Below are 24,823 nucleotides of genomic sequence, written 5' to 3' on the forward strand. Positions count from 1 at the left end.
ATTTAGCTTTAAGGGACAGTTCTGCAGAGCTTGACTAATGGAGCAGTTCCCCCTCTTGTGAGGGAATCATAGTCTGGTTTCTTGCTGTGGGAAAGCACAAAATAGAGCTGTATTTGGTTCAGTGGCAAGGCTTTGGCAGTGAGAATGAGAGGGATGCTTTGGGAGTGGCCTCTGTGTCATACAGAGCTCCTTCCATCTGGCTCTGAAAGGAACCCACCATTGCCCAAAGCTGAGACCTTCAGACAAGCTGCCTGTGTCTCTGTGGAGACGTATTTAAGAAAAGGTAAATTCTGTGCAGCATCTGTGAGAAAGGACTGGAGAAAAAATGTGGGGGATAACCTGTAGACATCAAGGTCAGAAAAGAAGTGTGAGGAAGCTCTACATGTGCCAGGCAGAGCATTCTCCGCAGCTTGTGGTGAAACCTGCTGGGGAAAAATCCACCCATGGACCCCACTCCCAGAGCAGGTGTCCATGCCTTGGGGGAAGCTGCAGCCCATGAATTGTTGGAACTCAAAATGTCCCTCAGACATTTTTGGAGGTTCCAGGCCTTGGTCAGAAGCATTTTAGACCCTAGCAGGCAGCTGGAAACAGCTATGATTTTGAGTTTGAGCCATGGAATGAGTTACCAACTTTGCAGGTGGAACAAGAAGTCACAAAAGTTTAGATATTACAGTAGAAGTAGTTACAAAGTAGAGGGAAGAATTTTTTAGTATTGTACAGGGGGGTTTTAGCACCTGTACAGGGGGGGTTTTATTTTGTACATGGGGGTCAGAGGTTTTAAGATGGAGGAATGTGGGCCGGTCCTGTTCCTCCTCTTTCTTCTTCCTTACCTCCATGTTCTTGGTGATGTTGGCACTCACAGATTGGTTTAGAATAGAAGAGTGCCATTTAATATAGGTTGTAGGTATTGGGGAAAAGCTGTAAACATGTAACATGTAATGTATCATATAAAAGATAGCAGCAGCCCTGGGCGGGGGGAGAAGAAGACACCAGACAAAGAGGATGTCAGGGTGTGTGTGCGCCTCTGCCTGAGCTGCTGAGCAAACCGCAGCAGCCAGAGAAGACAATCCTTTAGATAACTCGCAATAAACTGCCTTGAGACTGAACAAGAGGCTATGGGGTTTTTCTTTGGAAGCACGGGTTGGAGGAAGGACTTTAGCACCACACGGAACCCCTGAACCAGGCCGGGGTTTGGACAGTGAATGAGCCATTGCTCTGGCAGGAGCTGTGGCCAGTGAGGGACCCGCTCTGGAGCCCGCGTTCCACAAGGAGCCACGCGGAGCAGCCTCCAGGACTGTATCCTGTGGGAAGGGCCATGGAGGAGCAGGGAAAAGGGGGAGAAGGAAGGAACAGCACAAAAGAAAGGATGCGGAGTGATCATGGCCCCCATTCCTCTACACTGCTTGGGGACAGGGAGAGGAGGTAGAAAAGCTGGGAATGAAGGAGTGAAGTTCAGCTTTGGAAGAAAGCAGAGTTTGGGGAAGGTGTTTATGTTTTGTCCTTGTTTCTCACCATCTAATTCTATTTTTTTCTGAAATTAAATTGATCTTCCCTGAGTTCTATCTGTTTTGCTGATGCCAGTAATTGGTGAGTGATCGCCCTGTCTGTGTCTTGACCCACAGACTATTTAATCTTATTTTCTCACATTTTTGCTGAGGGGATGAAGTGAGAGATCAGCTGGTGAATGCCTGGCAGACAGCAAAATTTAACACACCACAAGCACAAAACACTAGAAGTAAAAATAAGGAAAAAGTGTTTGTGCTAATGGTGGCCAGTAAAATTGGAAACAAATATTTTAGAGTGATTTCTGAATGGCTTTTCACAGCAATGTTTGGAGGGACAAAATACAGTCTTATGTGAGACAAAGTTAATATTTTCACTTTACTAAGCTCAGTCTCGGGCATGGTTTTAATAAGGTCACCCATCAGTCTGGATTTTTCATAGTAGGTCCCCCTCCTAATTTGTTCTTGATTAGGAATATTTATTTAATAAATAATAATTATCACTGGAAAAAGAACTTTAAATAGTACTGTTAGTAGTTTCATAAAACAAAACAACTAATGAAATGTAACACTAGAAATAAAGTATGTCTTAACAGACTCCCAAATCAGGATAATGCATCTGATGCAGTTTCAACATTAAAAATCGATTGACCAACAGTTTTCTATAAATGCTTCAATAATGTATGCTTCAATAATTAGCATACATTATGTACAGATTATGTGGGGTTTAAGTAATGTAGCTATTATAACATGTTGTTTGTGATTGTCATGCATTAAAAAAAAAGAAAAAGCTTAGATCCTCAAACAACAACTCTATTTAAGAAAACAGTGGCTTAATGATGTGTGTGGTTAGTCATAATAGACCCAGAGAAATCTTAGACATCTAAGAAGTCCTTTAAAGTCCTAAAGGTAATTTTTTATGACACATTTTTAATTACATCATGAAGTCCATAATATTTTATGTTAAAAACTTCTAATTAACAAAGCGTCTTCCCTTGCATAGGTACGTTGCTTGGTTTGCTGCTGCTCTTTATTAAAAGTGTTTTGAAATACTCTTCTCCCATCTCAAAAATCAGGAGAGAATGTACCAGAAAACTATAAATAATCTAATTCAAGTAGAAGGACTGCGGACTTATTACTGGGCTAGATGAACTGAAGTCTATGGTAAACTCCATTTTATTCCTGAGAAGCTAAATTGCAAGTGCCATCATTTCAGTGATTCCTGTACAAAAAGTGCTCAATGTAGGTGCTCTCCTAGCTGCAGCTCTCTTGCTTTCTTGCCTGCTTAGGGAAGTTGCCTTGAAAAGCTGCCTTGAACAGTTGCAGAATATTGTCTTATTGTCCAAGTGATCTTGCTTTCCAAATAAAAGTCACTATCTCCCAGAAAAACTGATGTGTTTTCAGAGATGATTGGTTATTCAAAAATAAATCCATTTTACCAGAAATCTAAAGTATTAGACACCTGCTGCAAATTTTCTAGTCTCCCAGAAAAACCATTTCATCTTTTGATGGGATAATCAAGATCTTTTTCCTCATTATTACAAGCACTTTCTGCATACTACATTAGGATAAATATTTCATCTTGAGAAGTACTTTCTCTAATAGTTCCACCTTTGTGACCACTGAAATTAGTAACAGTCCTCTCAAGTCCTCCTAGTCTTAGCTGGCCCTGACATGGTACCATGTTCAGTTTTCACAGGAGTTGTGACAGGTGGAAACAAAGCAGGTTTTGTCACTTGCAGCACCAGCTATGGCTAAAGGCAGTAGCAATCTAACAGGTAAAAGTCACTTTGCTTTCTCTAACTTCTCTCTCTCCAAAGGTTGTTGACTTTGGGGTTGGGGGTTTTATTGGAGTGAGGAGGGGGGGATTCGGTTGGTTAGTTGGTTTTGACATTTTTGGTTTTGGTTTTCTTTCACTGGAAAAATTCCACCTGCTACATTCTGTTCTTCTTTTTTTCTGTGCCTGATGTCACCAGCTTCAAGCTATTATTTTATACCTTTGGCTATTTTTTTATTCCTTTCCCTGATGACCCCTTTACATATGAGATCTGTTATGTTGTTTTTCTTGTGGCCTTCCATCAGCTATTCCAGATCTCCTCTGGCCACATTCAAACTAAAAGTACTTCATGACTGAGGGGAGAGGGGGGCAGGGTGGGCATGAGGTGGTGGGCAGGTGTTTAAGCAAATATAAATTGAGGAAAAAAAGACATTTATAGCTCTCTTGCTCTATTTCATCTTTTCACATAGAAATTATCATCCTCCTTGTTTCTGTATCACTTTTAGCATAACTGCCTTCCATACTAACCAAGCCAGTGTCCCAAGACACTGCCCTATTCCTGACAGATCATACAGACCACATGTAACATAAAGTCCCTGTTCATTAACAGAGTCAGGACACCACAATGAAATACATTTGCATAACAGAGATGTATCTCTCTGGAAATCTTCCATGCACAGACAACAACTGTGTCTCCACACCCTTCCCACAAAGCAGTGGCATTTAGTTGTGCAGCCAGTGCAGATTGTAGCCCCATATCCTCCCCCATTCTGGTTCTCTGTTCAACAAACTGCCCGTGAAGTGTATTATTCACTGGGCCAGCAGTGGACTGAGTCCTGGCCCTGGGCCAGACTGACCTCTTACATTCCTAGCATTCAAAAGCCTCTAGATCATGAATATGGTAATGCTGCTCACGGGCTGCAGTCCAAGGCAAGGGCTGAACACCCTCAGTACCACTGCTGCAGAGTGCTTTCCTAAGAAAAATAATGTTCAGTTCTCTCTGTGTGTGAATGCTGGCTTGCTCTCCTAATTCCCAGTAGGTAACTCTTGGAACACCCTGCTCAGAGAGGGATGGTTCAGCTGCTCTTGTGCATTCAGTTTTAGAACAAGTTCTTTCAGTGGCTACACCCACCCAGCCCTGACAGTGCTGAGGACTGTGCTGTCAAAAATAAGCCAGGCTTTGTGCAGCCATAGCTTGTGCTGGGCTGCTTGTCCTGGGGCTTGTGGGCTTGTGGGCTTGTGAGGAATGGTGCTCTTCTCACAAATGTAATCTGAGAGAATCATCTGTGGAGCAGGATAGGAGTGGTATGTTGGTCTGGGTTGGACATGTGTGACAGATAAGTGGGATCTGTACTGGTGAGGGAAGGGTGGCAACTAGGAGCCACTCACCATCTGAGAAAACAGATGAGGAGTTAAACTGTGACTCACCTGGGAAACCCAAGACCTGACAGGAGCATATTAGAGTCGATTTTAGCTACAAACCTGCTCTTATAGAAGAGGTGTTTCCCATGATGAATCACGTTTACCTGGAGAGCTGCACATTTCATCTCAAATACATGCTTTGTAAGTGTGAAATAAGTGACAGTCTAAACAGGATTCCAGCCCTTCATCTTAGAGGTCTATTGTTTTTTTTCTTTTTTCTCAGAGAATAAAACCACAAAAAGTTAAGTTTGTGCAATAAAACCCAAACCTGTCTTTCCCCCTTCCCCTCCTGCAAGTTGCAGTACAGATCTCCACTTCAAGGGGTTTTACTCAAGAGTGTTAAGGAGACTGAGCTGAATGGGATAAAATGCTTTAACAACAAAAGACAAGAAAACTCCAGATGAAATCCATAGATTGTGCTTGGACCTGATCTACTCAATTCTAAATTATCTGGGAAAAAAAAAAAAGTACTAAACTGGTAAATCTCTGTGATTGTACAAAAATCTTCAGGACAGTTAATCAAGCTATCAGGTAGACTGAGTTTAAGAAGTATTTCATTATACTAATTTGAATAAATAACACCTGATGAAATTTAACATCCATAACTGCATTACACAGGAAAAACAAACCCTGCGTTTCCAGTGACAGGATTTAGTTTAGCTGTCAAAAGACATCTTGGAGGTAGTATGAATACCTCAATGAAGGAAAAAGCTCAGCAGCAACCAAGAGGGCAAACAAAAGGCATATTAGAAAATAAAAACAGGAGCAAGAAGCATCCTATAACACTGCATAAAATGATGGCTATGATTTAAATACTGTTACTCCCATTTCACAGACACTGCAGTAGAACTAGTAAAGGAGGCTGATAAGCAAGGGCTATCATAGGAGTGCAAGGTCACACTCAGACATGGGGAGATTAATTAGTGTCATACTTTCAGCTCAGAAAATTTTGGGCAGATAGGTAAAATGAAGAACAAAGCCACTAAAACCTTCACCTTGCACACAGCTACAATGTTCATTAGGAACTGGTAGTCACTGTTCCTCAAAACAGAAGAATTATGCGGCATCAATATCAGCTGCCAGCTTCACAAGAGAAAGAACTGCTCCTTCACAGAATGGAATTCAGTTGTGCATGGAAGGCAATGCCATAGGAGACTTTGGAGGCTGAAAGTGTAACTGCGTTAAAAAGCAATCATATAACTTCAGGGATACCTGAAATGAACTATTAAATATGGGGTCCAGATCCTTGCTGTGGTTCACCAAAGGCTTAATCACTGACTGCCAGGTGTAGAGGGCATTTTTGGGTGAGCATAACCATATTCTTTCCTTAGCATCCATCACTGACTACTGCTAGAGGTGGAATTCTAGGTTAGACAGATCTTCCATCTAATCAGGATCAGCTGCCATCAATGCTCTCATCTGGTCAAAACATGCTTTTTTTCCTGACTTCTGGTTAAGAGACCTTTTTGTCCTTGTTCTGATGTCTCCCACACTCAAAATACCAGGACTTCATTGATAAGCTCTGCATAGTATTGGCATCTATTCAGAGCTGACTAAACTCCAAAAGCAAGCTGTCAATATCTCATATTCATTTTCCTCTTACAGCTGTACCACTCACTTACCACATGACACAGATAATGGATGATATACATTCCAGCTCAATTATGTTTTCACTCTGTCCTCCAAACAGATTGGTTCCCCAAAATCTTTAATGCGTAGAGAGGTTGGAGAGTTGACCATAGATGAGTGCCTGCCTTAATTTTGTATTCCCATATTCTTGGTTGTAGCTGTAAGGAAACTCTGGACCGGCTCCTTCACTGGCTGTTGAACACTGAGTGCAGCCCATTCTCTGGCTCTGTTTGTTTGTGTAGCTAAGTGACCGATTAGAGTGGAGGTTAAAAACACAGCCACACCAAACACACATTTCTGCCTGACAAAACAGGCAGGTACATGCTTCCACTACTCCAGGTGCTACAGCTATTGCATAAAAATCACTATGACCAACTGTGCAAAAAGTCTTGGGTGAGTAATTGCTAGCATTGAGGCTAAGCATAGGGAGAAACAAAGGGCTGAAAGAAAATATTCATTTCCAAATGACAGAAAATATGTTACAAATCAAAAGACTAAGTGCTGGAAAAGTGCAAAAGCATCTGTACTCAAACACATGAATATTCAGGGTTGGAGTTAAAGTTTTCCATCCATTTTGTCAAATAGTGATAAAAGTGTGTGAAAACGCAGCTAGAACCTCCTTTGGACCAGGTGGTGGAATTTCTCCAGTGTCACTTCACAGTCTCTTGGACTTTGCACCTTAACATATTTTCTCCTACCTTGAATTAGTGACATTTGCTTTAACATTACAAAGTTCAGACCACATCTTGTGGGCTAAAACAAACATCAGCTGTATCTCCATTGACAGCTACAGATAGCAGCCAGATGAGTGGCATTAAAACAACCCCCTGAGTACTGTGTTTGAGCATAGGTGGCAAGTCGTGAAGCCACAGCTGCCACAGCAACAAGTTTAATGGGTAGTGGGGGTGACAACGCAAGAAACTGTTTGAGAACCATATGAAATATAATGGATTATCTGGGCAGATAACAGACTCAAAAACATCTGAACTAAATCTGTGCAGTCTGGTGTTCGTCTTGATAGACACACACTTCTGTGTGTGTGTGTGTCTTGTTGTCTCACTTCCCCTTTGAAATGTTTTTGTTGGGTTCTTGAGTTGTTTCTAGACTTATCTGCAGCTGCAATGTCTCTGTAACTCATGTACTTCTTGTGGATTTTGTCATAAGGGGCTGATGGAAGAAGAGGTAGTGGTGGAGATACACAGGTACACACTGAACAGGAGCATGATTTCCCATGCTTGGTTTTCTCAGGAAGCCAGGAAAAAAGATGTTTTACAATTTTTTCCCCTTTCTTAACTTGCATGAAACTCTTCAGACTAAAGATAAAAGAGGAATTAGCCTGGATCTTCTTCCTAAAGGTCACCATGCACTTAGGAGCATTTACTAGCCTGCTACAAGCTGTCAGAGTAAATTCACTATGTGGATAATATTTATTGCTTTGGTGTTTAATGTAAGTGCTAGCAAGCTTTATGACACATATTCTTAAATATCAACATATAGCAAATTTACCATTATTAAAAAGAAAATAGTAGCTAACTTGTTAAGTGTTCTCTTATGGCACAAATTTCTCTCTAGTCATTAAAAACTTCAGTAAATAGAAATAGTCTTAGCAACAACCCTGATAGAAACTCAAATGTGTTTCCTGAAAAGCAGGAAGCAGCTTAATAATCATATCACATGACTAGTTAAATACAGAAGAACTTTGCTGGTTTTTTTCCAAGGTATTAAAGCAAATTTCCATGTGACTTTGTGGGACATGACTGTTGCTTCAGCTGCTATTACTGGAAAATCCTTTTGCTCTGCAGCATAGGCACTTTATACATTTTGTCCTGCCTGTGAAATTCATCATCTTGTAGAAATCCATTTTTATTTAGCCTGTGCACGAGCAAGGAGAACATGAGAAAACATGACAGAACACAGAATGCTCTACAACCCCCATGGCCCCATCCTGTGAATGTGTGCAGCTTTTTCAAAACAGCTGGATCTCACACAAGATCAGTGTGAGTATTTAATTTGCTGCTACTGTCTGATACCTTGTCAGTTCTGACCAACAGGAATGAAGAATCACATCACATTGAAGACCATCACATTGGAGCACCAGAGAGTTGTCCAGCAGAAATAAACTGTCTTGGGTTTTTACCAGCTAGCAATGTCAGACTAATCCAGATACGGCCTAGCAGCCAGGTCTTCCTTAATCCATAGCCTCTCTATCATAAATGGTCATGCCATTCCCTAAAACACAAGTTTTGACCTCTTCTAGATTTTAGTGTTTTGCTTTCACACATGGGAGGAAAAAAGATACTTTGAGGGATATAAGTTATGTAAACTGATTGTTCAAAAGGCTGCCTGGAGCATGAATCTGCAAACTTGAGGTGGTGGTTTGTAGCTATTGTAACATTTTACTGATTTTTCAGGTTAAATAAATTAGTTAATTCTTTTTAACAGCAGAAATGAAATTAAAATTGCAAAAGGAAATAAATAAGGAACAACAATGAAGGGAGTAAATCTGCAAAGGAAATCTTAAAGTTCTTCTCCTGTTTTGTGCATGACGGAAAAAAAGCCATACTCTTAAGTATTAAATTAACCTGTGGAGTGACTGGGAAATAAAAAAAAAAGACTATAAGTTACGAAGGCTAGAGGTCAATATATATTATAGGTATGTGAGAAGGAGATATCTGAGAGAGCCAAATATAACAAGTGAGAATCCATTGTACAGAATTTACAGTGTGTTTCTATATTAATCTAAATATACAATGAATCTCATGGGCTCAGTCAGATGAAGCAACCAGGGAGAAATTTAGATGCCTTAAATTTCCAAGAGGTGTTAAGAGGGGTTTTAAAATACAGCCATAAGTAATCCATAACAGTTAAGTACCTAGGAGGATTGTGAAACACCTAAGTACCTTTAAAATCCCAGACCAAATCTGTGGAGACTTAAGAAGAATATGCAGCCTTCTATGGACACAGGTTATAGTAGCACCTTCATGTCCTAAATCAGCTGAAATATTAAGTAAAGACAAGCATAGATGAAAAGGATTTGAAGGTACAACTACATTCAGTGACCAATAAAAGTGTCTTCTTTCAAATTACCAGCAGTAAAACATGGAGAAGCTGCAAGCTGATCCAGGTGTGACTGAAAACTAAAAGTTATTTAGGTACCTATAAAATCTGTACATGCAAATTTGTCGAGTAAGCTGTTGCTCACCTCCATCAGGCACACAGCTCTACAGCCTTCTATGTACCTCAGTGGGTTACTTTGTATGTGTGGGAAACTGGCTGAGGTTTTGGCCTCTAAATGTTGTTTGACCGACTGCTACTCACAAACAGCAGACTTCAAAGCAATCTTTCAAAGATTACAGACATTGGCAATGCAACCAATACTGCTCTTCAGAAGGCAAATGGACTAAAGGCTCTACTACAAAACACTCTCATTGCTTCTTTTTTCCCCTTACTGCCTACCTGTGTCCATTTGCTCCTTCTTACTTTTATTCTTAAAATGTTATTTGATTCAGATCATCATATGGGTTTTACCTTCTGCTGGGTTATGTGATTCAAGGTTTATCTCCACAAAAGAATAGAGGCAAGGGGAGAAATCCAAAAGCACACCCAGAGAAAAGAAGCCTCTGACCTGGCTCCTGTCAGTGAGGGTTCAGCCTGGGGTCTGGTGTGACACCCATCACCACCAGTCAGTGGGAGAGGCTCCGTGGATCGCTCTATAGAGAGGAGTTACTGCCTGCAGGGGTTGGGAATCTCTAGGGGATGGAGGGGAAGAACATCTTTGAGATTGTACAAGACAGCTTTTGGGATGTTTAAAGGAGGAATCAAAGGTGGGGGCAAGAGGGGATAAGGACAGTTCGATATAGAAAAATAAAAGGATACGTGACTAAAGTGATCCATTTGGGTATAAACAAGTTGTTGGTGAATACGCTTGTCTGGCTATGCCTTGCACCTGATCATCTCAGTTTGTCTTGTCTTCGTAGACTGTATTTTAATTTTTTTTTTTGTGAGAAGGGCATCTATATTCCATGTGTATATATGTGTATGGTGGTCTGAGTGCCACCAATTAGAGGTGAGGGCAACAAGTCACAGCGGCCTGTGTGTCTTAAATGCAGCAACTGGAGAGACAAGAGTGAATCTGCATGTCTGTGTGTGGTCATTAACAAACAGCAAGCCAGGGCAGGTGGGAGCCAAGTTTAGGAGTAGTCATGAGTCCAGGAAAGAAAGTGAAGAGACCAGAGGATCTCAGAGCTGGCTACTGGAGAGACAAAGGATTCTAAGTCACTTTCTGAGAAGGCTACTGGGGTCAGCTACTGGTGAGGCCACAACTTTGGATTAGCTACCAGAGGAACTTGTTAGACTGTTTGTATCTCTGTGTGAGGCAACCGGGGATCCAGAGGTCATCCACTGAACAGCTGAGTGTCCTAAAGCCAGCACTTGATAAGGGATCCACATTTCTTAGCTGTAGATCTGATTACCAGCAACTAGAGTGGAACTGTAGGCCTCTGGGATAAAATTTCCACATGCCAAAAACTGGAAAGACTGGGATCCAGGTGTTAACAGAATAAGATTAGTGTCTCAGACCAGCTATAGAGAGATTCATATTGTATAGATGTATGCAAATACATATTTATTTTCCATTAATGGGCATTTGTTCTGATCAGCCAGAGAGGAGAACAGGATGGGGCCATTAAAGCTGTTTGCTTTTGTGAGCGCTGTGTTTTCTGCCTGGGTCAGTCAGTGTCTATATCTGTATGAGTATGAGCCTACTTGGAACACACACCCAGCCTTACCACTACCTGGATCTGGGAACCTCCTGGATTTTAAAAACTGGCATACCAGCAACAGGCTAGAGGATGACAAGTATGAACAGTAAATTGGAGGATTTGCAAAACATGGGGAAAAATAGGCCTGGAAAGCATAGTCAAGGACATACAGATTCAGGCAATGTCCAAGCCAACCTCACTAATCAGGCTGCTGAATAATGCCTCGTTCATGGATCTCTTCCAAAAATGCAGATCACACACAGAAGGACATTTATTTTGAGTCCTTCAGCAGAGAAAAAGGCACATAGTATCCAGCACTCTGCTAATGGCTGCTTGCAGGGCAAACATGCTCATCCTGATCCTCCAGCTGCTTCCCTGATGTCAGAAAGACATTGACTCAGCCTAGCATGATGCATGTGGGCTACTCGAGGTAATTTGCAAGATGCTGCAAGCTGGAGTATTTCCCTGCTGGAAAACATTTATGGAAAGGCAAGGCTGGAGCTGAGAGCACAGAGTCAAGATGACATCGGTCACATCACAGCAATGTAAGGGCAGGCAGGCAGGCAGCAGGTGGCCTCCCAATACACTACACAGACTTTGGGTTACTTGGAGGTTATGTATTGATTGGTGGGGGCTAGCTTGATTGTGTTCAAGCTATAGAAAGCACCCAAGATTGTTCTCCAAAAGGTCTCCAGCTGGGCCACCTTTATAACCTGTAACTCTGGCCTCAGGGCTGCTCTTTCACAACAGCAGAGCCTGAGTTGGGCAGCAGAGATGTGCATGGACAGATGAATGTCTCCCACCAGGGCTAAGAACTGGAATAGGCTATACAGACAATGGCATACCATGGAAGAGTCATGTTGGTATCACAGCAGGAACCCTCTATTTGGGAAACTCTGCAGCAGTACCCAAAGGGATCATAAAGCAGATTCAGCAGCTGTGGGAAGTAGCTTTCTCTCTGGAGGGGAAAGAAAATCTTTTGCATTAAAAACAAGCATTTCAAACCATGCATATCCCGGGGCATACTCTGTATGGTGGTGACACGAGCTTTCAGGAAAGTTTCTTCACAGACTGCTTGACATCCCAGTTACAGTTTTCAGGCAGAAGCTTCTCTTATTGGCAAAAGAAAACAAACAAACAAAAAAACCCAACAAACCAAAAAACAAACAAACAAAAACAAGAACCCAAACAAACAAACCACACAAAAAAAACCACTCCAAAAAGACAAAACCAAAAAACCCATCAGGAAAGAGCTGTGTGAAGAAGATGGCAAGGCACAGAGAAGGGCTACCCATCGTTTTGGATGCTGCCCCTTCACAGAATCACAGAATCACAGGATCAGTTGGGCTGGAAAAGACTTCTGAGGTCATCAAATCTAACTCATGACTAAATACTACCATGTCACCTAGACCATGGCACTAAGTGCCACATCCAGTCTTGGCCTTAAACATCTCCACTGCCTCCCTGGGCAGCCTGTCCCAATGTCTCATCACCCTTTCCGTGAAGAAATTCTACCGAAGAAGAGTTGTGCAGCAAAGGCTGCGATGTGCGCGCCTGTCGGGGCAGGGGGACGTGAAACAGGAGACAGACGGCGACGATGTCCGGCCGCCACCCGGGGGTGAAGACGCCGCAGCCACGCTTGCTGAACTGGGTTTGGGGTGAGCAGCAGACCACGGACGGGAGCTGCCGGTGGCTCCCCAGGAGGACCACCGGGGACCCCCTCTGCCGTCGGGGACAACGCGCGGGCCGGTGTCACGGAGCCGAGGGCGGTGCCGGGCGGGGGCGGCCGCTGGGCGAGCGGCGGGGGGGCGCGGGGCGCATAAAGCACCGCCCGCGGGACGGCGCCGCGCACAGCCGGGCTGGGCGGCGGGACAGCGGGGCGCAGCCATGAGGGAGATCGTGCACATCCAGGCGGGACAGTGCGGAAACCAGATCGGGACCAAGGTGAGCCTGAAGGGGAGCCGCCGCCTGCCCGCCGCTTGCGGAGCCTCTGAGCGCCCGGAGGACGCGCCCGGTGGTTCCGCGGGGCTGCCGGAACCGCCGGGGCTGCTGCACACCCGGGCCGGGCCGGGCTGGGCTGGGCTGGGCCGGGCTGGGCTGGGCCAGCCGCCCCCGCTCCCCGTCGCCGGCCGCCCGTGCTTCGATGCCGCTGCCGAGCGGCGCCGGGCGCGCCCGGGGCACCGCGCATCGCTCCGCTCTCCGTGACCATAAAAGGCCTTGGGAAGTACCGAAACCAAACGGGGACAGCTTTTAAAAATTGTTTTAAAAGCTATTTTTCTGTTTGAGGTGGCCAGGCTGCGGTTGGGAAGCGCGGGAGGGCGGCAGAGCCGGGCGGCCCCTCGGTTGCGGAGCCGCCGCAGCCCGTTGGGTTTGAATCCCGGTGCCCGCCCGGCTCCCGCCGCCGGGAGGGGCGGCGGCACGCCAGGAATCCGCCAGCTGCCGCGGCACCGCCGCCGCGCCCGGCCCGGAACTTCCCAACCCACTTCTCGCTTTTCCTCCCTTAGTTTTGGGAAGTGATAAGTGATGAGCATGGCATTGACCCAGCCGGAGGCTATGTCGGTGACTCAGCGCTGCAGCTGGAAAGGATCAATGTCTACTATAATGAATCATCTTGTAAGTGTGGGACGGGGACGGGGTGCGGGACAGGGGACTCCGTGGGAAGGGGCACAGGAATCAGAAGACGACGGGCTCGTGAAGCCATATTACACACCTGGCCACACTCCTCACATGCCACCAGCCCCCCAGCTGTGCTCAGCTCAACAGAAAATATTATATACTTCTCTACAAAGTATTAAGATGGCTGGCTGCTATCTCCTCAGACATAGAGAAGTGGCACAGGGGGCTGTCCTTAGGGTGTGGAGGTGGAGGTTTGTTTATTATTTGACATTACAGTAGGAGTTTGCTCTTCAAGTGTGTGATTACTTTACCAAATGCATTTATTCAATTACTCCAAATTAAACTGGTTGGCTATATGAGCCTGCATCAGTAGTACTCTCTCTTTAAGTTTCATGAATGAGAGGGTTGGGCCACAGGTAATAGAGAACTGTTTCATTAATGAGATGGCAAAAGGCATCCAGTCCTCTGAGTCCTGCTGTTGAAAGGTGCTAACAGTGTAAAATGGAAATCTGGAGTACTTTGGTCTGTAGATATTAACCTGCAAGTGTGAATGTGTCATCTTTTGTCCAGCTGGGATTAATTCATATTACCTACTGAGTTTTCTTGAACAAATTGAACTTGACAGAGATTGTTTGTTTTGTGCTTTGTGGTAGATGTGCTGACTACTACTGTTTGCCATGTACACCAAGTAGCTCTTTCAGTGGAGGAGAATCCTTCAAACATAAAAGCTTGTGGATAACTTAAACATAAGCACTTCACTCACCCTGATATTTACAGAAAAGAATACCTACTTTCTTAAAAAGAACAAGTAAAACATTTTTTCTAATCAGAAATTCCCTAATATTTCTTGCTAATAAAGAGCTTACAAAATGTAAAATCTGCAGAGTCCAAATTATGTCAGGTATGTTTTCCAAGCTGAATCGATTTATTCCTATGGAGGTGGGTTTTTCACCACCATGACTTTCTGTATAGGAAGTACTTACATACATATATTAGACTAACAATATGAGATGAAATATATTTGTGTATTAAAAGCTATAACTGTGTTAGCTTATTTCTGAACATTAAGGACATGCTTACTTTGTGTTGTAGCCCACAAATTTGTACCAAGAGCAATCTTACTGGACTTGGAGCCGGGAACCATGGATAGTGTGCGGTCTGGTCTTTTTGGTCAGCTCTTTCGGCCTGATAATTTCATCTTTGGTATGTGGATGTTTCTCTTTAAGAAACAGAGTTCTACAACAACTGTTTGATTACCAAGTGAACAGTCAAAAAGTATTCAATCTCCCTCTTCCAACGTGATCCTACTGGGAAATCCTAATAGCTAACAATGGAATTGCAGTTTTTATGTAAGCCAGTCAAAACATCCTGTTAAGTGAAAAAGTAATTTTTCTGTTGATCATTCCTTTGGTTAGCAAACCGGTGGAAGTTTCCTATAGTATTCAGAGAAAGTATGTTTGCTTTCCACATATATGAGCTCCAGAGGAATCCTGAGGCCAATTCTTCACAACAAAATGCACAGAAATTCTGCAGAAAATGGAGGGGGGAGGAAAAACCTCAACCACAAACCAACCAGACTACCCTTCACTTAAATTCACATTAAATGCTTGAGTATGGAATTGTTTTTAGGCTATGTAATTAAACTTTTTCAGTATATCCTTGCAGTATGGCAACAGTGGAAGAAGATAATCTGTAATGTAGAAAACACATATGTAACCAGTTACTGGGTTAGTTTCTAGCATAATGAGGAACAGTCTAAAAGCATGTGGGGGTTTCTGGTTTTGCAGTCTTCTTGCAGAGGGTTGGTTTTTACTTTTACTGCTTTACTTTGGACTTCTGTAGTACTTTGCATCTAAGCTTAAAAATGGACATTACCCTTTCAGAGCATCCTTATGAAGTACTGAAACATTATCAGTCACTTTGCACTAAAGGAGAAACAGCATGTGGAAGTTAAGTGAGCCACTTGCTGAAAGAGGAAGCCTGAATGAAAGATACCATGTGGACTTTAATGTCCTTTTGGTTTCCAAGTCTGCACTAGCCACAAACACATTTTCTTCTGACAAGGCAAGCTTAGGCTGGAACTCAGTTTGGTACGCTGTGTTAACATAAGGAAGAACCGATGCCAGGAACAGACAGAGGAAAGATAAACATGATTTGGATGGTATAAAACAAACTTAAATCTGGGTTGTCGAGTTGGAGAGGGGAGTGAAAGAGCCATAGAGAGTTCCTTTAAGTCTTTGACTTAAAACTTTTATGCTATCCATGTTGTTCTCCTGTAAACTCCATGGCAAGTGATGTTAAGGGTCTCTTCCAAAGGAGCTGTAATTTACAAGACGTAACTTAAGGAGTAAACTTAGAAAAGCCATAGACATAGGCAGCTTTATGAAGTGAAGTGTGTTTCTGTGTTCAGGTTTTTCCTTTCATTCCCTTTCACCTGCACAAACCACACAAGCCCTCTGAAAGTGAATTCACCTGACCTATGGAAATACCTGAACTAGAGCTTTACAGTTTAGCACAACACCAGTAAAAACAGAGCAAAATCAATTCAGAATGTCTTCAACAATAGCCTAGTTTGCTGTACTCCCTTCCTGCCAAGATAACAATGAACCAACAGCATGTGATCACTCGTATCTCTCAGAGGCCCCTGCCAGCATCAGGCACTGTCCTCCCAACCTGCTGAATAATGTAGAATGGCTGAGTGCTGAAGTAATCATCTTCTGTGTCAAAAGCCAACAAAGCATTTTGTTTTCTCTTTTAAAAATCTGGCCTGGGCCCACAAAGGATTTTGTGGCAGAAGTTGACAGTCCCATACTTGCTGTAGCCCACACTGTATGGGCTTGTTCTGATGGGGATATTATCCACCTCTGCTTTTATAAGCCTGCATGTGCCCACATCTTCACAGCAGGTAACCATGGACCATCAATTGGGATTTCATGCAGGTGTATTGAGTACATGGTCACACACTCCAGATACAGGAATTTTATATCAAACCAGCAAGAAATTTGAGATGGACACAAAAAAAAAAAATTCCTTATTCTTTAATGCCTGCATTGACAAGGTAGTGATTTAAAAGGTGAAGAACTGCAGGTGGAACAATCTTGCTGCATGAGAGCAATAGGCTTCCTGGCCTTCTGACTGCACACAATTGCACACCAGGAGCTGCTGTGAACTCTGATGTGTCTCCTCCTGTTAACCAGTTTTCATTTGTACATTTTTGCATTTGTCATTGTTTTCTTGTGTACACCCTTGCTAGATTTGCTACAGAGAGATACCGCTCCAGTTGAATATGTATGAACTGATTGGGGCAACCAAAAAATAGCTCTCTGGCAGTCAAAGGCAAGTTCTGCAGCAGGGCTGTTCACATTGGGCTCCTCAGTGTTAATGTGCAAGCTACTGAGCTCTTTTACCAGGTTTATCTTCTATTTTGAGCAGTGAGAGTAGAGTGAAAGAAGATTTTAGGAAACAAGTGCCATTTTAGGGATTAAAAAATAAATTGACTGTTAGACAAATGGTTTCTCTGCATGTGCAGCTCAGCCTGAATTTGTGTGATAACCCTACAGCGTGTTGGAGAAAGAAATAATGATAGAAGGACCTGGAGGTGCCAGGAGTGCAGATAAGTTGTGGAATTGCTTCATGTAGGCTTCTTTAGATCCTGGCAAATGACAGACGCAGGATGCTGGAGATGGGCTTCCAGGATAGGCAAAAAATTTGCCAGGTCCTGAGTTTAGTGGGCACAGGCTCATTTTCCACCCAGATGGTTTACCCCCAGTGAAATTTGATCATTTCTATGTGTTTACATTAGATTTTCAGAGGTCAGGTAGGTAGGCACCTGGTAAGTGGCAGGCATCTAGTAGAGTTTCACAGGATCATGATCAGGATTTCCAGATTCGTGGCAGCCCTGTCAGGGCCATGGCACCTCCAGACTGTAATGTCATGGGGTGAGAAGGCTGGAGCTTCCAGGGCACGTTTATATGCTCTGTGTTGTGGTATTCTTACAGTGCTGTAGAGCCAGTCGTCCTGGAAGTGTAAGATAACCAGGTGTTGAAGCAGGAAATCACCAGTGAGAATGCTGGAGACCCTAGGCACGTGGCTGACTAGTGAATGGAGTGTAGTATTGCCACAGGAGTAGCTGATAGTTGTCCTAAAATCAGAGTTTATGTCCATTAGGAGATGAACACCTTCTGCCTTTTAGAGCGACGTCTGCTTGTCTGTGTGCATCCTGATATGCTTCCCTCTCTGTAGTAGGGGATCTGCTCAAGCAGGGTGAAGGTGCTTACAAACATTTAATTCTGGAAAGGATATTACTTTGTGCTTTGCCCAGCTGGACAGGAAGTGCTGAGCTCCCTAGGCTTAAAGAGAGAAAAATATAGCAACATACAGAACAATGCATTAAGTAACCAAATACACCATGAGGAAACCAAGCATTTATGCAGTGCAAAAAAGTACACAGGATTTCAGAAGTGTCCCATCCAGCAGTTTCCCTCGTTCATATGTTTGGCACCAACAGGGTGCCATGGGAATTGAAATGAGAAATGGTAATAGGAAGGAAGGGGAGGGTCTTGGAGAACAGCACAGAGTTTGCCAGCTCTATAATTAATTCTGAAACCATTGCTCTGCCTGAATACCACTCCCAGGAGTACCCTAAGTGAAATCAGTGGCACAATGTATGTGTATAGTAGACACTGTGAGGAGTAGGAGTACTAAAAAATGGATTGCCCAATTTAATCCTCCTCATTATCTAACCAATAACAAAGCAGTGACAATAGCAAATGATCCACGTTGTTTATCTTAATAAACTAAATGGCACATAAAACAAGAAGGGAAGCCTTGGGAAATAAAAAATGGACTCATCACTTTTCTGAAATACCAGTAATCCAATTTTCCACATTTCACACATCCTGAAGAATAGTGAGTTTGTAAGGAAATCGGTAAAACGAAAAGACACTTCTAAGTTTTAGAAATAATGTCCCTGAAGCTTCTGTTGATCATTATTTTCATTCAGGCTAGGTAAACATGAATTTAAAAAGCTCTATTTCCTGATATAAAAAGTTAAATAGGACCTTGAAGCCCAGCTTTATTCTTGAATGACAATGTTTTTCTCTTTGACTCACAAGAACATTCCAATAACCTCTCATTTTCATTGAGATACATGTATCTCTGATTTAGCTTTGCATGCATCATGGCCCTTACAGACAAAAAGCATTTAATATTAAACAGTCATCTTGTGTTTACAGAATCATCAGGACTGGGAGTGTGAAAGCTTTCAAAACAAGGAATTAAGGCCATCTTTGCATTTATGGAAGGTAAAATGACAAAAAAGGAAAAAAAAACCCAAATATATATATACCCAAATAATATCCACCCAAAGGCATTAATGAAAACTACCAGAGACCATATAAAAAGTTTATGTTGATACTTACAGAGATATTTGTAGGCAAAACTGAAGAGCACAGTTATCTACCTGACAGATTTACAGCAGTTTTTGTTACAGATGTGAGTGCGTTTAGCTTGCAAATACCAAACCTTGCCAATAATTTTGTGTATTTTCTTTCCCTGTTGTATCTTATTTTAGGACAAACTGGTGCAGGAAACAACTGGGCCAAAGGACACTACACAGAAGGGGCAGAGCTGGTTGACTCTGTGCTTGACGTAGTAAGAAAAGAGAGTGAACACTGTGATTGCTTGCAAGGATTTCAGCTCACTCACTCCCTGGGAGGAGGGACAGGGTCTGGCATGGGAACCCTACTCATCAGCAAGATCCGAGAGGAGTATCCGGACAGGATAATGAATACCTTTAGTGTCATGCCTTCTCCTAAGGTTTCTGACACAGTGGTGGAGCCGTACAACGCTACGCTTTCGGTCCACCAGCTGGTTGAAAACACAGATGAAACCTACTGCATCGACAATGAAGCTCTGTATGACATTTGCTTCCGCACCCTGAAGCTCACCACCCCCACCTACGGAGATTTAAACCACTTGGTCTCCGCCACCATGAGCGGGGTAACCACATCCCTGCGTTTTCCAGGCCAGCTCAATGCTGACCTCCGGAAGCTGGCAGTAAATATGGTCCCCTTCCCGCGCCTTCACTTTTTCATGCCGGGCTTTGCACCTTTGACGGCGCGAGGCAGCCAACAATACCGAGCGCTCACGGTCCCAGAGCTCACCCAGCAGATGTTCGATGCCAAAAACATGATGGCAGCCTGTGACCCAAGGCACGGCCGGTACTTGACGGTGGCCACCGTCTTCCGCGGCCCCATGTCCATGAAGGAGGTTGATGAGCAGATGTTGGCCATCCAGAACAAGAACAGCAGCTACTTCGTGGAGTGGATCCCGAACAATGTCAAGGTGGCAGTGTGTGACATACCTCCCCGTGGCCTCAAGATGGCTTCCACTTTCATTGGCAACAGCACTGCTATCCAGGAGCTCTTCAAAAGGATCTCGGAGCAGTTTTCTGCCATGTTCAGGAGAAAGGCCTTCCTCCACTGGTTCACAGGAGAGGGAATGGATGAAATGGAATTTACAGAAGCAGAAAGCAACATGAATGACCTGGTTTCAGAATATCAGCAATACCAAGAAGCAACGGCAAATGATGGAGAGGAAGCGTTTGAAGATGATGAAGAAGAGATCAATGAATAAAAGAATTAGGTGCGAGATTTTTCCAGGCCAAATTCTCAAATCTGGATTTCTGATAATTAGGCTTGTAAATCCATACTTTAGTTTAAAAATAATAAAAAAGGGAGCATGAATTTCAGGTGTTAGAAGTGCTCTTCAGAGTCCGTTTGGATCACTGAGGACATTCAGCATTTCTGGAAATTGGGCCATTTCTATTCATGAGAAAAATGTAAGGCATTCAGTTAAGACTTTGGCCTAAGAGTCTGAATGTGGAGATTGATAGTTTGGGATCTTTTTTTCTTTAGGGCTGTCATCCCTAAAGCTGCAGAAGAGAAGATGTAAAATAGGCATGAAAACCTACAAATTAGAGCCACACTATTTTCATCCAATTATGAGTAAGAAAATGTTGTGAGCTTGAAGTATTCTGTACCAAATAGGCATACTTAACTGCCAGAAACAAAATTTATTCATAATAAAACAAAAAGTTTTTTAGATATTCTGTACAGTAACTGTTAACAGTGATATTTGATTCTAGTCCTCTAAAAATAAAATAAAAATTAATAGTACCCTCTCAAGCAGAAGTGTTCTGGGCAGTCAATAAATACCCAGTGAGCTGCAGTCTAGAGGCTGGATTTGTGTGATGCGACTTCATCTCTTGCTGCTGCTGAATAATCACAGATGGTATCTGTGATCTATAGATGTATCTGATACATAGCTGAAATCCCTCCACTTGTGATGTGTTCATCATAAATCCCTGGGGTTTAAAGTGGCACCCCAATATCTTACCTGTCTTCCTGGCTATCACCAGCTGCTAATGCTATTCCTAACTCGTTTCACGCAGCCCATGTAGCTGAAATCCAGGTATTCCACAGATCATGATGGGACAGGGGACATAGGCTATGTGCCAACAGATCTCACTACCTGGGTTTGTAAGTTCACCACACCTACAGATGCTGTGCATGTCTTGCTACCAAGATCGATTAAAACAACTGGACAGGTAAAGCATTTATCCACTATACTCAAAACAGCTGGCAAAATGAAAGATGAGCAACAGATTTATCTGCCCCAACTAAAGCCAAGTCAGAAAGGTCTCTGCCTAAGCCAGCTCACAAAGTGACTGCTGAGCATTTGTCCTCCGTGCATGCTTTATGTTTCTGTTCGTATCAATTAAACAGCCCTTCTCCATTAGAGAGGCTCTACCAGAGAACACTCTGTCTTCTTGGTGTCTCTTATTTAGACCAGTTCCTAGGCAACAAAGCAAGCAAACAAAGGAGAAAACCTCTGGAAATCCAAACTTAAAATGTTTCAAGATCTTGCTTTTTCTTCTTGCTTTCAGAAGCACTTCCCAAGTAAAACTGTTGCTCAGTATTTAAAAAGGCACTTTAAAAACATAGTGAAATTTCTAAAGGTCTTCTTCTCCTGACAGGATGATACTTCGCTAGTTTGGGATTCAGGGAATGACACAGTACTTTAGGAAGTACACAAACCAAGCAACTGTTAATCACATAACATGAAGCTGTCTGCTCAGTGCTGTTCCACACAGAAATTGAACTAAACTAGCTTTAATCAAGTTTTTCACAGAAAGTCACTTCAGAGGTTGAGGCAGTTGCTGAACTTGCCAACCAGACTGGGTTTGCCACAGAGGCAGAGTTTGGGAGGGCCCAACTGATTGTCTTTAGAAGGATCATAGAGGAGTCAGCAAATTCACAGGCCATGTTCTTTGCTATGTCCAGTGATGACTAAAGGATTTATGAATAGCCAAAGAGCACCTTTAAATACACATTTAATAATGTGAGATGTGGCTATGTATTAATTACAGCATGAGATAAAGTTATGACACAATATACATTATGAAGGGAAATTACTGTGCAGGACAATACAAAGCAAAATCCATTGGGAGTAAAGCCATTAAACAAAGTGAAGTTGATAGTTTCTAAATGGTTGACTATTTGCTTTGAAAGGGAGAAGGATGCCTTACAGGCTCAGAGCCTGCTATCACACAGCTGTGGCACAGGCTTTCCAATTAAAGCACTAGCACAGTTTCTGCTGAATGAAACAGAATTAACCATCTTATTGTGTATGAAATTGCATTTTGTTGTAACACAGATTTCATAATTAAGTCCAAGTCATAAATCCTGGTATTTCTGTGGGAAAAAAAAAAAAAAGTTAATACTTAAAAAGTGCCAGAAATCTTGGCATTGCTAAATAATGGAGTTATTAACTTGGTGAACCAGTCTGTTCCTTGTTGCATTTCATACACTTGACTCAAAATGCAGAATGCAGACTCTGAGGCTGTGGAATTCAGGCCTCACAATGATTCTGCTTTGACTCACCCGTTCTTGCACATGTGTTTACTTGCAATTGTTTGATGTGAATTTCTAGAATGTGTGGAGGTGGAAGACGAAAACTAATGCTCTCTTTAGAAAAAGAGCCAGGTCTTCCATCTGATCCTAGGGGGAAAAAGCCCCTCACACCATAATGAACCCAGGACCCTGTTGTAGGAGGATCATCAGAGGACCAGCTTGTGCATAAGCAGTAACAGCCACGGGAAGCACAAACACTTCCTGTTTCTCTTCTGTCAACCAACTCTAATCACCTTCCTTTCCTGAGATACAACTGAAGATTGTTTTAGTAGCAAGTTTAGTGAGCAATTCCTTCAGCTGCACTTCCTTTCAAATAACTTCCTGCCTTTTCCTTAGAAGCTTCTCTCTTATTTTGCAATCTCCATGGTGAGTCCCACCTGGCTTTGTTACTCTTCTCAAAGTCCTCACCTGTCTGATTTTCATTTCTCCTTTAGTTTTTCAGCCTAGTCTCTAGCACCTTTTATTTCTGTGTCTGGCCCATCATATTTTTTTTAACTGCTTTGCACCTGGCCACAGAGCAGTATCTAGCAGAGGCTGCCAGGACAAGCCAGACCCCAGGAAGAAGTGCAGCTCCTACTGCTCAGACACAAACACGTGTTAACGCTAGGCTGGGGAGAAAAGATGGCAGCCTACACCACTGACACCACATGGACCTGCTCCTTCTCCCAGCCTTGGGACAGCTCCCTTGGTGTTGCACAAGCCCCTGGTAGCTGAAGCAGCACTGCTCAGTGTGCTTGCAACAAAAACTAATCCGGCATTATTGGCAGCCACAGCACAGACTTAATTTGATTTTCTTGATTTATGTTCAACCACCCTAACATCCGAAATCTGGGAGTTGAAGGAAGCTAATAATCCTCTTCAAAGAAGCAGGTCGAGTAAAGAGATTTTTTTGGTTGTTTTTCTGTATCTTTGATTCCCAAATGACAAAACTGCCTAATTCTGCCATTTTTGGCACAAAAATATTAACACCTGCTAATGAAAGGCTAAGCAATAAAAACAGAGGCAAAGGTAAAGGAGAGGTAAGGCCATTTTCATACATCTATTAATTACATGCTGCAACTGAACAGGAGTGGAATTTTTTAAAAAGACACAAAAAGGGAGTAAGAGAAACCATCTCCTGGAGATGATTTTTTTCAGTCTGGCAGTGCCATTGTGAAGAGTCAGGTTAAGGGTTTGGGGGTTGGGTGGTTGATTGCTGATTTTTCTGTTGGTTTTATTTAGCAAGGAATGAAGAAATGCAGAACTCTGACCTTTACTGTATAAGCACAGCTAGTCCTCAGCACTGGCTACAAATTGAGTATCCCAGACAAGAAGTGTTCAGCTGAACTGGAGGATAAGAAAAGAACAAACAAGGCATTATAATGCAGAATACATGTAAGGTACAACACTAGAGCATAAGCACAAAAATCAAGCACTGCTGTATCATGTGTACAGGATTTGAGTTTTATAGAAGAATTTTACTATTGCAATAATTCTAAACTTTGACTCCAATAATTAAGGAAATTAAGTTTAGTTTTTTCAGGCTGCTTTCCTGTTTATCATTCATTCTTTAACAAATGCAATAGGGATAAATAGAAGTGTTTAAGAACTAAAAATGCCCAGTAAATATGCCCAAGATAGCCATATTTGCTCCATTTCCCTCATTCCACTTAAAGCCAGGTAATAGCACAGGTGGAAGAAGTTCTGACATGAAGACAAAGAAAATCCAAAAGAATAATTTCCATAAATAATTTAAATACGTTTAGAACCAAAGGTCTGAACTTTCTGACAAACTTTTTCCTTCGTCATCCCTACTGGTTTCCAGTATGTTGCAACATACAGATGCAATCAGTCACTAGTTATCCTTTTAACCTGCCCTCTGACTCATTACTCTTAAAGGATTTTTGGTCCAGCAGAGATTGGTTCATTTGCCTTCCCTCCCTTAACCACCACTCCACCCATGCTTCCCTGTCATCTGCTGGGATGAGGAGAAAGGCCATTAATTTTTGAACAGAATAATTCTCCAACTAATCATTAGCAGGCAGCAGACAACGAGAAGCAGATTACTAAGACAACTGTATTCAACTAAGCAGGGAAAAATCCCTATAGCTTTTTCCCTACAGCATTTGATAAGCAAATGTGTATGAAACTCTGACAGTCTGC

General features: G+C 42.7%; 1 protein-coding gene across 1 annotated transcript; it reads left to right on the forward strand.

Moving 5' to 3' along the window:
* Positions 1 to 12,942: 12,942 nt before the first annotated feature.
* TUBB6 (tubulin beta 6 class V) lies at positions 12,943 to 20,452 on the forward strand. The gene is made up of 4 exons (XM_021527784.2): positions 12,943 to 13,034; positions 13,595 to 13,703; positions 14,799 to 14,909; positions 19,279 to 20,452. Exons 1-4 carry the CDS (start codon positions 12,978 to 12,980, stop codon positions 20,340 to 20,342), a joined length of 1,341 nt encoding a protein of 446 aa, XP_021383459.1. The 5' UTR covers positions 12,943 to 12,977; the 3' UTR covers positions 20,343 to 20,452.
* The last annotated feature ends 4,371 nt before the right edge of the window (positions 20,453 to 24,823 follow it).

This window comes from Lonchura striata, chromosome 1 (genome assembly GCF_046129695.1).
Source record: "Lonchura striata isolate bLonStr1 chromosome 1, bLonStr1.mat, whole genome shotgun sequence".
In the NCBI taxonomy this organism is placed as follows: Eukaryota; Metazoa; Chordata; class Aves; order Passeriformes; family Estrildidae; genus Lonchura; species Lonchura striata.